At 36.5% G+C, this 14523-nt stretch overlaps 1 protein-coding gene across 2 annotated transcripts in view; it reads left to right on the plus strand.

Moving 5' to 3' along the window:
- The window catches only part of il1rapl1a (interleukin 1 receptor accessory protein-like 1a), a 121222-nt gene that overhangs the window by 97080 nt on the left and 9619 nt on the right, over positions 1 to 14523 (plus strand). For both annotated transcript variants that reach the window (XM_056260696.1, XM_056260697.1), the window contains exon 6: positions 1206 to 1280. In XM_056260696.1, coding sequence (XP_056116671.1) covers positions 1206 to 1280 — 75 coding nt within the window. The remainder of the gene's footprint in view (positions 1 to 1205; positions 1281 to 14523) is intronic.

The raw sequence follows: 14523 nt of genomic DNA on the forward strand, positions 1-14523 counted from the left end.
GGCCTACTGTTTAAATTAGTTAATCTAGTAGCTTTTGGTGTCATAAACTTATTTATTATGGTTACATACAGTATCAAAAATAACGAGAACAATACTAGGCTTGTTTTATAGGCCCATTTCTTTTCTTTTACTTTTTTTTTGTTGTTGTGGGGCCAGTGAAAATTTTGGCAGGGCAAGTAAAAAATTTAACCACTGGCCCGACCGGGCCAGTAGAAAAAATCCTTAGCGTTGAGCCCTGAAGTAATGACAAAATGTTCATGATTTGGGTGAACTATCCCTTTAATATATTTGATTATCCAAAATTAAGCATTACCAGATGACAATTTGTTATTTGATGTTTTTGTTGTTGTTGTTTTTAGCATAAAACTAAATTGGGATGTAGGCTACACCGTTTGATACTGGTTTTCTCATAATGTGATTTAAGTCACACCATCTTACTGTTCTAATGTGTCCATTTCCCTTATAACTTTAACAGGGAAATGTGCTGCATGGGTCAACAGTGAGATGTGTATATTCTGGAAGCATAATTCATTAATTTGCTGTTTGCTATCCGTCAGTCACCCGGAATAATCCGTCGGGAGGGGCCAGTGCGCTTTCCTCCGCCGAGTGAAAATTGGATTTTGGATGAGCGATCGCGCGGCTTAAACTTCCACCAGCTCGCTGTCTATTAAGTGCACCCCCCACGTCATGCACACACACACACACACACTCAGCCCAGAACCAATCTGGAGCTGCGGCAAACACAAATATACATCCTCGAGTTTTAAGAGTTACATAAAGCTGAATGCAAATGCACACGTATGTGGCATGGTGCGTGTAGTATTACCTACAGCAATCCTGTGCTTGGGAAAAGCCAACTGAACAAACACAGTCAGCATAATCACCAGAGAGAAAGACACGTACACACCTCTGACTCGAAGGAAATGAGCTGGAATTTGGAGCATCATGCCCACATGGGGAGAGGACGATCTGGAGGGAGAGAGGGATGTGGGGAGGATTGATTTATGGGGGGGTGGGGGTTCTTCAAAAAGAACAGAAACGAGAGAACTGGGGAGACCAAGACAATTCTCGCTGAGATGTTGATGGCGAGATGCTGGAGTTTACTCATCCAATCACGAACGTGTGGGCAGAGAGGGAGAGAGTGTGTGCTTCATCAGAGGTGCTTGATGTCACTTAGTAAAAATAACGCTCTGTGTCTGTTTCAGCTCCTCTGACTGAAGAGCCCCCCAGGATTCTGTTTCCCTCTGAAAACAAGCTTCTCGCCATGGATGTGCAGCTCGGTAAGAACAGCTTCCGTTTGAGTGTGTGTGTGTGTGTGTGTGTGTGGGTGGGTGGGTTTGTTCGCAAAGGCATGTGCTATTTTTGAAAGAACATAGTATGTAATATGTACACTGTGCACAGTATTCAAATTTTCTGAATGCATGGTTACCCGAATGACCTATTACATTTGTAAAAAATATGCAGTATAGAACCAGAGCACATTGCGTGCAATATTGTATCCCATGATGCATTGCACTTGACTTGACCTTTTATTTCCAGGGTGACAAAAGAACTGGAGGCGATATCAATCATGGTTTTTCACGATTTGTCTGGTTGATGAATTTTTTTGATGGGTCTGCCAAAAAATTTGCACAAACCTGGATTAAAAATTAACAAAAATAACTCTTTGTTTCCGAGATGCTTGCTGAATGAAACATTCAACCAAATTCAAACCGTTGCGCCATTTTAGCCAAAGTGTTTCTGAATGAAAGGCTGCGTCTGCTTGTCACATCACTCATTTCTCAAAATAACCAGGGCATCTTGAGGGGTCACCAGTGACGCATGGTGCTTCTGCTTCTGTCAAGTGCTATACACTTTATCAGTGTACTCTACCATTCAAAAGTTTGGGGTCTGTAATATTTTTTTAATATTTTGGAAAGAAGCTCACCATGGCTGCATTTATTTGATCAAATATACAGTAAAAAAAAGTGGTAATATGGCAATTAAAGTGTTAAATAACGGTTTTATGTTTTTAAAATGTAATTTATTCCTGTGATGGAAAAGCTGAATTTTCAGCATCATTACATCAGTTGTCAGTGTCACATGATCCTTCAGAAATCATTCAAATTATAATTAACATTTCTTATTATTACATGTTAAAAACATTTGTGCTGCTTAAAGGTTTTGAGGAAACAGTGTTACAATTCTTTTTAGGATTTTTTGATGAATGTAAAGAACAGCATTTATTTTAAATAGAAATCTTTTGTAACATTACAAATGTATTTTCTGTCACTTTTAAGCATCCTTGCTAAATTAAAGTATTCATTTCTTTCACACAAAACAAACTCACTGACCCCAAACATTTAAATGGTAGTGTATATAATGCATAGTTTGATATATACTATTTTTACAAAAGCATCAAAATTTTATGCAATTAAAGTTTGCATCAAATAATGTTTTGTTTGGCACATTATCACTTACAGAAAGCTGGCAGTATATTAAATACTACTTTAAAAATGTTTGTGAACACTTTCTACTGATCATGGCAGCAGTTAATTAATTAAATAATTATGAAATGATCTAGAAGAACATTATAACCAGGCATATATCCAGGTGTTTGGTGCAGTTGAGTGCACTTTTATCATTTTTTAAAAAGCGAGTTGCTCTACAGTCCCAGCAAAATAACCCTTAATTGCGGTTCACTGCTGCACCCTTCACAACTTAAACTCAATTTTTGCTGATGGAAATGCGCACAGGACAATTGAAGTGCTGTTACTGAATCAGGTGCTAAAGCAATAGCAGAAAGTGCATGCAATAGTGGGCACAATTCATTTTGAATCCATGAATTTTCCTCTTAATGTGGTGTGCTGTTTCCACATACTATCATTGTTAAATAGGCTACTGTAGTAGGCAGTATGCAATATACTGCGGAGTAAGCCGTACAGTAGAATTCCATTCCCAACACAGCCGGTGTGGTTTTTGTATTTGCATTGTGTTTGTGCTAGCAATTGTCTAAGTAAAACGAGAGAGATTGTAATGGATTTACTCAAAAAAGCACAAGCAAAACAATTTCAACAAATGTGTGATCTGTTTCTGTCATTGAAAAGACGTCAAACTGTTACTAAAGGAGACTCATCGAGAATGTTTAAACTCATGCCATGCACAGTTATGCACTAACTCAGCAGTAGCAGCGTGTGTGTGTGTTGTTGACGTTTGAGAAAGGAGTTCCCCTGCTAGACAGATAGCTGCTATAGTCAGCATTATGATGCTATGTTGTTTACGCTCTGAATGGAAGTCGTTCTCATAAATGCAAATCCGTCTATGCTAATTATCTGCTGTTGTCTCCCAACAATAGCCGCTCCATATGGTGCCGAAACATTCACTGGGCCTTCTTTTGGATTTCGCTGTATGTGTGTGTGTTGATCCGAGCTCCTTGTGCATGTTAACACACGCATACCATCCGTTTTAATATATGTAATGGACAGAGATGTGCTTGTACGCGCATGTGCGCTAGTCTGTTAGTGTGTGCAATGAACTGAACCGTGTGTGTGTGTGGTGGATGGAGCCGCGTCTGTTTGTTTGGCGTAGGCTCTGGATCCAGGCATGTTGGAAACAGGAGCAGATTGGAACATATTGTGGCAGCGCTGACCATGTTCTGCCTTCAGAATGACCAGAGAGAGAGCAGGACACCACTCATCGACTGGAGACACTGACCACATGATGAGTAATTTTGAGGCTTAGACATGTGTGCATTGTGGGCAGCTTAGCAGTATAATAGAAACCATTTGAGTCGAACTTTGTCGTGTTGTGATTGTGAATGTTGTAAACTGTTCAGTTTCATCTCTCTCTTTTCTCAGTTCAATTTAAATTCAATTGAAATCTACATTTTCTATATCCTTTGCTGCATCATGGGAACTTTTAGAATTTTTATTTAAATAGTTACAGTTGTAGTAAAGAATTAATATTAAATCTTTGTTCAGTAAATTTTAATGTCGTCTTGGACTTGTAATGACACCTAGTGGCGAGGATGTAGCATCACGCAAAGGTTTTCAGTTACCGATGTGATGCACTTTTTCAGTCAGCCATGATAAATGTATTCTATAAGCGAAAGTATACAATAATTGCGATATAGCATATATTTTTACGCTGATCATGGGCGGCCTCATAAAGCGACCTGCTCCTTGTAAAATAAAACCATTTTTTAAAAGTATTTATTTGCTTATGTATAAAACTTTTGTAATGTCGCAAATGACCTATTTCACCTTTATCAAGTTGAATAAAATATTAATAGTGCAAAATATTTGTAAAAAATAATTAAGAGTTGGTAATGAATAAAGTATCTATTCGTTTAACAAATAATTTAATCAAACTAAATGAATGCAACATTAACTGAACTAGACATTTAGAATAATGTAAAGAAAAATATTCAATATTCCCCCAAAAAATTTAAAGGGGTCATGAGTTGCATTTTTCTTGCAACTGAGGTACACTTTACAATTTTCTTGTTATGAGGTACACTTATAATGTTTTGTATTATTTTTACATACAATTTTTTCGTAATTTAGAATTGATTTTAACCCTCTGATTTGAACTCTCTGTTGGAAGGGGCGTGTCTGCTGTGAGACTTCAGTGTAAACACCCACTGCTGTGATTGGCTAACATCTTACATATGAAATAAGTATTACATGTCGAACTCTCTCGAAAACTTTTACTATTTTTTTTTACTATTACAGCTGTCGAGCTTAACTAATGGTAAAAGTGTTGATTACAGCATTATATTTCGATCTACTCCTGTTGCATTAAAGGTTGCAGCGATGAGCATTGTAGCCAACGACCGACTGTCTGTTGAGCACAGTGAATGCAGTGCTCGATTTCTGCACTCTCACGAAGGCTTTCATCATAACTAACAGTTCAAACATGATGTAAATAAGAGTGTAGATAGCATCATTGATTATAACAGGAGTTTTAGCCAGAGATTTACTGACACATAAATGGCAATAAACCATTTTGAGACAAAGAACGTCTTACTTGAACCATTACATATCAGAAAACACTACACAGGCTTTAGAAGTAACACGGTAACTTACATGTTGTGGCATTACTGTCGAGTCCATAGCTTACAGTAAAAGTCTGTTAGCAAAGCATGCAGCAAAATTGCTTTTTACCAAAGAATCCACAGTGAAATGTACTAAACAAAAAAATAATGCTGCACTGAGACATTCACTTAGTTAAAAATAAATAAGCACTTTCCTAGCATTAGGATCCTTTGGAAGGTGATGTTATTTTTAGTCCAGTGATCCAGCATCTCTCCTCTCATCGACATTAACGTGCCAGTGAGCGGGGCCAAAGATGTGATGATGTAGAAGTAGGCATTGGTTTTCTTCTGCAGAGGCGGTCTTTCGCCGCACTATTACATCATAATGTGACAAAATCCGAAACAAGTTGTTTTCAGAGCTTTTTTTCAATAAAAGCTGTTTTTGGGAGAAAAAAGTAGGTTTTGATTTCTGAAACTTACAGGGTGTTTTTACAGTACAATGACCTCTTTCATGTCAAAAGATCAAGGGAAATTTGATTTCTCAATTCATGACCCCTTTAAAATGAACCAGTAAATACACACTCAGAATCTCAAATGTGTGGCGTACAGATGTAAGTTGCAGGTGAAATCTAATGAAAGAAATTTAGTGACAGATGGAAATGAGAGAGAGCGATTTTCAAGGAAAGAAGAGTATTAAATAGCGAGTGAGGAGGTTCTGGGAGATGGAGACAGAATTCTGAGCTGGTGGAAGAATATTTAATGCTTTTAGAACGTTTCATGAGGGAATCACTCCTCGCTGAGCACTTCCTGCAGAAATCTTATTGGACACGCACAAATACAGACACACACACACATGCAAACTCACACACACAGTTTTATAAGTATATTGCAGGTAAGAGGATATTGCTGGTCTAATACTAGTTATTTCCAGCATTTGTTGATGCCACTGTGTAATACTATGTGATATGTATGATGTATATGGCCATTACTTTGCTATAAACATGCTTATTATGAGAGATGAGCTATTGAAATCATTTTTCATGCTCCCTGCCATAGAAGCGGAACAGATGATGATGTGAGATGATGGGATGATGAGTGAAGGATAGAGAGAGACTGATAGAGTGTGCTGTGTGTGAAACCATCACATCCAAACGTTATTAATGACAACAGGGGTACTCACACACACCTGTGTGTGCGCACACACAAAAGCACAACTCAAAAATCGCAAACAAAGAAAGGGGGGAAAAACGAGACTGAAAGAGACTGGGCTGATTCACATTTAACATGGAAAGAGGGGAAAAAAAGGTGACCTTTCTTCCTTTGTCTCTTTGCAGTCACTCTGTCTCTTTGCAGTCACTAGCCAAGCTGAAGAGAGAACAGGAAAGACTTGACTATCTATCTGTATTTTAAACATTGCATTGGACTGATGAGAGTTTATCTTAACCCTCATGTTCTGTTTGGGGTCTTAGAGCCCCCAAGGGCTCGAAAAATGTACCAATAAACATTGAAGTATCAGGGTGGAACACCATTTGCTTGTTCTAATCTTATGAGATCTGATTATAAACAAAATTTCAGCTGGATAACATGCATCAACCGTCCTTTATGAAAAATTGCTTCATTACTTTTGTTTGGAGTCTCAGAGAACCCAGATACAAACCATTAATAAATGCAATGAATTTTCACATGCTAACATTTTTTTTTTTTTTTGACTGGTGTACATTCCTGTCAGTTGTTTATTTTAATTCTTTCATTCTATTTTTTCACAAATGTTTTTAAAGAGGTCAAATCGACATTGAACTGCTGTGAAGTTACTGTAATGGATGCTAAATAGATTTCTGGAAAAAGTGTAGGGAAAAAAGCTTTTTATATATATATGTGTAGATTAGATTAGGGTAGATTAACTTATATAATTGTTAATTTTACAACTATACTATTATTGATGTTTATGGGTCAATGACATGACATGACATGCATATTTTTGTGTCCAAGTTTATGATTTCCTTTTAATATAATTAGATAAATTCATGACGTATCACTTATTCTATAAAACCTATTTGGTTTGAATTCATTTACAGTACATTCAAATAATAAATATTATTTTTGGTACCAGTTGTGTTATCTTAAAACACCAAAATGCCAGGTGGAGCAACCATCTGCATAAATGAACCGACTAAAAAGATTATTTAATAATAGGACATTTAAAAAATAAAATACTATGGCATAATTTTATGTTTGAAAACTTTAATTTACATTTTTTTAAAATAAATATTCTAAAGCTGTTGAGATAATTAAAAAACTTTTATCTGGGAATTTGTATATTCCTAAATGTTAGGGTGGCACAACTGCAAACATGGGTCTTTTTTAATGAATTGACAAAGTAATAACAGTAAGAAAGATAATGCAGCATCCAAAGGACCCTTGATCCAATTGATCCTTGTGGCAGAGAGAAAAGGTTTGTAGATCTCTCTCAAATTCTGATCAAAATAGCTACTTTCAAGTATGGGTAGGTTGGTACTCTTATATTATTTTTATATGTAATTGAAATGAAGAAAAAAACTCCAGTATTCAGCATATTCCCTGTCAACCATGTAAATAAATTCTTGATTGAAACAAATAATAGGTAAAAGTGAACAAATGGCTGAAAAAGATTGTGAATAGTTATTGAATTTAATGCATTTACTGTTATAATTGTATGATTATTTTTCTGCATTTAAAAGTAAAATCAGATGCTAAAGATAATAAATCCCTAGCCACTGGAATACAATAATAATGAATGAAATAAAAATGTGTTAGGCATTGTAGACACTCTAATGGTTACTTTACTAACATTTCACAATAAAATTATATAGAATGTATATATTTAAAAAAATATATAAATTTGTTTAAAAACATTGTTCCTGACTCAAAAATATGCATTACATCAATTTTGAAAGGATTTTTTAAAATCTACCCTTTTTTAAGATTTATTTGTCATTGACCCTTATTTATGTTAGTCATTGGGGGTTTTGTGTGTAAAAAAAAAAAAAAAGTCAATCTCAAATGACCATTCGCAAATAAATGTATTCGCTGTGTGCCTTTGCTTTGCTTCCTCACAGATGGCACAAAACACACACAGAGAAACACAGACGTACGTTAACGCAGAAGTGGGGAGGATTTGTGCTGAGGTATTCAGAGAACTCTTCTTAATATTAATCACCCTTGCCCAAAATAATACAGTTGTTGCTAAGCAACCATCGGGAGATGAGGGCATTTCTCTAAATAAACATCTAAATTTATTATTGGGTAAGATTGGCCACTGATATCCTTAAAGGAACAGTGCAAAAGCAGTGGATATGTGCAAAAGCTGTGTTTCTGCTGTTAGGATGTTGGGCTAAATAGCCTGGAACCAAATATCTGTGGTTTACAAGCCCATTTTCAGCTATCTGGCCACAGCTGTGGATTAAATGATGAATTAAATGATTATTTTTGTGCCATTTCTTGTTAATTTAAATCTAATCTTTGTTTAATAAACATTTGTATGTAATGCGCAGTAGGCAAATGAGGGATCGTAACAGCCAATGAGCAGCAGCTTAGTTATCCGCTTCACATTTTTGAGCACATACATTTTCAGCTTAATTTGAGAAAGAGAGAGAGAGCACAAAAGAGGAATGACTTGACAGAGAAGTCACGTTATCTCTATTCTGAAGTGTTCAGTCCAATCCAGAGTCCTTTGTCACACATTTTTGGCCCACAAGGCCATGGTTTCTAATCATCCGTATGACCCTGATAGAGCCGCCATGACCTTTCATGCACTAGCAATTTTTGGTATGCTCTTTAAATGGAAAGTTCACCCAAAATTCTGTGATCATTTACTGGCCCTCCATGTCATTCCAATCCCATATGACTTTCATTCCGAGAGATTTAGCTTAATATCTGAGAAAAATGTTTCAAACTACAATTAGGAAGAAATCTGTAGGACCTGAAGGATGTAGTGCAAGTCTATTTGCAAGGAATTTTGCAAAGTTGGCCCCAATGTGATCCATGTCAGTTGGCTAATAAGCAGGGCTTTTACTAACTGAAATTGCGTAATAGGAATGTAATGAATAATTGTGTTTTATTTAAGTGTAATGTATAATGTGGAATTTCATATTATAACTGTAAGGTGTTATGTTAGGATTTGAGTGTATGAATTTGTTTAAAGTGCCCCTATTATGCTATTTCAAAGGTTTCCTACAATAGGTTTGCAAGGATCGAAGGTCAGAAAACAGTTTGATTTTCTCATAATATACATTGCAGCATCCACCTTTTTCCACCATCCAACTTTGCAGACCTTTTACATTCATAAACAGCTATATTACAATATTCGAAAAAAGTATAATTGGGGTACTTTAATGGTTTGTTGATTTTTTTTTATATATATATATAATTGTGAGCATAGATACTGATAAGCAAGATAAATTTCAGACTTAGTCTGACAAATTGGTCTTCTGTTGGTTTTAATTGGTTATTTTGTTTTATTTATTTGTTTGTTTGTAACAACTAATAATTAAATTTGCCAACGTTTGTGAGGTTCATAGCATTGAATCCTGTATATTTTATTTCGTGTTTGGGTAATTTTCAGTTTCAGAATCATTCTGGTCAGACGGACAAAAATAAATGCTGGTTCGTCATATATGTCATTAAGACAATATCTTCCTTTCTAAGTGGGCTGGTCCTGGCCAGAATAACAGCAAAATGGACACAGGTTTGATGTATATAGTCAAAAGTCTCTCATGTGGCTGAGGAGAAAATGGCATGGGTGTTTGAGGCATTTATAACCAATCATCTGTTCTTGCATAGAGACACAACAAATACAGTGTCATTTCACTTTCTACTTGAATCTGTCTCTGCACCTCTCTTTGATTCTTAACCCTTGACACTATATCCTCTGCGTCTCTATATTGTTTGATCTCTGTCCTTCACTTTAATAAGAAGAAATCCTTTCATCTGACATTCCACAACACCCGGCCTCCCTTCTGCTGAGGTTTAGTTTCAGGCGTAGCTTAAACCATACATAAACCTCCTGTCAGACTGTTAACAGACTCTTACTCACCTGCATTCAGAAAGGAGGAGTATTAAACACTAACACATTCACACACACTTGCACGTGTCAAACACAGAGCATTTCACAGTCAGTCATCTACAAACTGTTAGGAGTTACACATACTTGAACAAACTGTCATTTTTATTTATTTTCCCAGGCTGAGCTCGAAGAATAATCAGATCAAATCATATTTGCAGCCCAAAAAACACCTCATTTGTGTCCATCCTGGCAGTTTGTCAGATATCCAGATTTTATTATCTTTCCTTTGGGGATTTGAGCGCACAGTCCTCATTGCTGGCTCTTAGAAGCTGAAAGAAACTGAAGAGAATGTGAGTCCTAGTAAATACAAATATAAAAAGATACCTTTAAAAGAATAGTTGACCCAAAAATCACCTACTCACCCTCATGTCATTCCAAACCCCTCTATATCTATTTCTGAAAGATCATGTGACACTGAAGACTGCAGTAATGGCTTTGCCATTTTAGGAATAAATTACATTTTAAAATAGAAAACAGTTATTTAGATTGTTGATTTTACTGTATTGTTTTTTCAATGCAGCCCTGGTGAGCATAAGAGACTTCTTTCCAAAACATTAAAAAATATTACCCACTTGTGAATGGTATATATGCGTATAATATAAAAATATTTTAAAAAATCTGTCAGAATATATGGCTACTTTTGCTAACCAGCCAAACCTTGAACCTTGTTTAAAAGCAATCTGAATTGGTTCTCACATTTGAATGTATTGAATTGACTATCCTATTGACTCCTCAGTCCATCCTAATGTGATTTAATCTCCAAAACTGCCTACCACAGTTAATCAGCCTTGTGCTATAGTCACATACCAACAGGAAGTCATGTGACGCGTGCGATTTCCACACATGATCTCCCAGGGGTCTGACGGAGTTTGATCCCGCTGTCAGCGGAAGAAAGCTGTACGGAGAGAGAGAGAGAGAGAGAGAGAGAGAGAGAGAGAGAGAGAGAGAGAGAGAGAGAGAGAATGCTGAGAGAGAAGAATAGAAGCAGTGGGTTGAATACGTAAGGGCCTGCTGACGTGTTGATATATCTGGATTTAGATTTATTTTGGAGATTGAAACAGATCCTCTGGAGAAATGCCGCCTGTGTGAGGGGGAGGGGACACATATGTGTCAGTGTGTGTGCTTTTGGGCCATTTTAAAACCTTTAGAATAGTCGGTGCTTAAATCGAATGTGTGTGAGAGTCTGTGATTATAGTAGAAAACTTTCTCTTTGTTCACGAATCTCCCTTTACAATTCAAATGTGCTCACAGCTCTAAAAAATGGATTAAACTGCACTAATTGTCTTTTCTCTCTCATTTGCACACTCTTTCAGTGTCAGACACACACGCTGTAACATCGGTGAGAGAGGTGCTGAGGCAGGGTCTCTATTATGACATCAGAAAGAAAGGATGAGGGGAGGACAGGGAGTATGAAAGGATCTGCGGAGGAGTACCTGTTCACAAAGCCCTATTCTATACAGATAATTAAAGTCTTACATGTCCCCGTTGGGTTGCACTGCTGAGGAACAAATCAGCTGAAGAATTGGTGGAGGGGAGAAAAAAGATGGATACAAAGAAATCTGTGCATTCAGTCTGCTAAAGCAGCAGTGCTGTGAGATTTATTCTTTAAGTGAAGTGAATTCTCAGTGAAGGTCATAATGTTGACGTAGGTCTCTATTCGTTCATTCATGGCTGTGTGTGTGTGTGTGTTTGCAAAGGAATGCTTGGTCAGTGTTTCGGCTGTGTTGGTAAATGGAGCGAAACACAGCAAGCTAACAGCTCAGTACACTTGCCTTTCATTCAAACACACTCAAAACAGCACAATGGCCCTGGATAGAGCTAAGAGCTCTCTCTGGTGGCAGACCTTATTAAACATCAGCTTTTTCTAGCTGCTTCCTAAATGATGTATTGAAATTGCTCAATTATTCCATATCTGTTGTGCGTTATCCCCTGATTAGGAGGCAGACGAGATTGTGGCGATAACAGAGGAGACAACGATTTCTAAAGGAAATACCAGAGCTTGCAAATGAATATTGTTAAAGTATTAGTTAAGCTTGGGTTTACACATACATAGTTATACCCCATCAGAGCCGCTTTACTGTTGTCATGGCAATCAGCACATACACTGCTGTACACAAGAATAAACACACAACGCATTATTAGACCAGAATTCTCTATGTAAGAAAGAAATCCTGAAAAATGTGGATCTCAGTTTCAGCAGCACAACAGTTTTCAACATTGAATATAGTTGGAAATATTTCTAGAGAACCAAATCAGCATATCACAGTGATTTCTGAAGGATTATGTGACTCAGAAGACTATAGTAATGATGCTGAAAATTCAGCTTTGGGATCACAGGAATACATTACATTTTAGAATATATTTAAATAGAAAACTGTTATTTTAAGCTGTAATCATATTTCACAATATTGCTGTTTTTACTGTATTTTTGATCAAATAAATGTAGCCTTGGTGAGCATAAGAGTCAAAAACATTAGAAAACCCCATTACTTTGAACGATAGTGTAGATTTGGGCTAAAGTTATGGCAAAAAAAATAGAGAAAGAAGAAAACCAACAAAACATAGCATTTGAGGAATTTCAAAGGAATATATGCCTTACAAGCTTTGTAGCCTAATACCTAGAAAAGTTGTTTCCTGAGAGTAAAACAAAAAAAGCTTTAAAAATCCTTGAATTTTCAAGGTTATAGAGCATTAAGCATTTATGGAGCATTAAGGGTTTGAGAGAAAGATACAAACCAGAAAACTTGAGAGACCAAAAGATAGATGATTCAGAAAGTTTCTATGGACGTCTGTCAGATTTTTCAGCATCCATTATGAAAGAAAAAAAACAGTCTGAAAAAAAGTCAGGTTGATCAGTTAGACTAAAAGATAGTACCGGTACAGTCAGACAGACATACTGAAGGACTGATTTGAGTCATTAAAAAAACTAACTCAGGTTTGTGCAATAACAGTATTTCAATTTTATGCAGTTACTTGCTGGTGTTCTGAGTGGTTGTTAGTTTGTTTCTTTGTGGTTGCTTGGGTGTTTTAGTGTGTACAGTCCCATACAGGGGCTGCTCCTTATCCAGGATCTTGTCATTTTGAGACTGGAGTACTGCAGTGCTGTTTTGGCCAGCCTTCAATCTAGCGCAATTAACCCTGCACAATTTAAGAACACGCCAATGTATCTGGTCATTAACAGACCGGAGAGGGCCGACGTCTCACCCCTCTCGGTCTTGCTCCACTGACATCCTAATCAAATTCAAATCTCTTTTCTCTGCTCTTTTGCAGTTATATTTCTGCTCTAGCTTTTGTTTACTCTTGAAATTCAACATTGTGGCACAGCGTTGCTGGCTCCTGAATGATAAATAGCTTGTGTTTTCCCTTATTTAAAAGTCGCTTTGGATAAAAGCGTCTGCTAAATGATTAAATGTAAATGTAATTGATTCAAAGGTCTGAAACTGTGAATGTCTAAACATTAGCATTCCAGAAATGTAATTTGTGTTTATTATTATATGTCAACAACACATCAAACCCAGTATCAGTTCAATTTCTGTGACGTGTTGGCATTCACAGTGTGTGTGTATGGTGCTGTTTTACACACTCATGGTCTCAGTATCTCTTTGATCAGATGCTCTGCATGTACTTCACATCCTGGTGAGAGACAGACACTATTTCTGGGTTGTTTTGGGGGCCTGGAGCAAGATTTTCCCTGGTGCTGGGCCTTATTCGTTGGTAGTCTAAGACATGCCTAATTAACGTCATACAACTGACAAACATCACAACCTTTAGGCGAAAATACCACCTCAACCGCAACTAAAGAAAGATAGAAATAACACTTCAAACCACTGAGGATAAACATGTTCATAAAGTAATAAATAAACTCACTGTTTTAGAGGATTGTAGTTCTCAATTTTTTAAATGTTTTAATTTTCGTTGGTAAAATTAAAACCAACGAATCCCCCTCTCTTGCTTTACAAGTATAGATCTCACTGATACTGAAGCTTTGAAAGTGTTTAAAAGTAAACTTAAAGAAATTCAATTAAAAGTGAAAGGGGGAATAAGTACATTGTATTTGCTATCTGAAAGAAATACTGTACATCAATCATTTGTACACCATGTAAATACTTTAAAACAGAGCTCTTCAACCTTTTTAAGACCAAGTATGGATAGAGACAGAACAGGAACCTACTGTTACACATTGTAGTGTAGAATTTTAACTGGATTATGATCATTTAAAATTATAAATTATAAGTTTGAAGCATATTTTGTATAACACTTTTTCACACACAAATAAAAGTGTGTGTGATCAATAATTGGCACACTCCTAAGGTTCATGGACCCCCTGTTAAAGAGTCTTGCTTTAGCAGAATGAATCTAATGCTTTAAAAGCATAGTTCACCCAAAAATGGAAATTCCATCATCATTT

Source organism: Rhinichthys klamathensis, unplaced genomic scaffold, assembly GCF_029890125.1.
Source record: "Rhinichthys klamathensis goyatoka isolate OS25496 unplaced genomic scaffold, OSU_Roscu_1.1 h1tg000177l_1, whole genome shotgun sequence".
Lineage (NCBI taxonomy): Eukaryota > Metazoa > Chordata > Actinopteri > Cypriniformes > Leuciscidae > Rhinichthys > Rhinichthys klamathensis.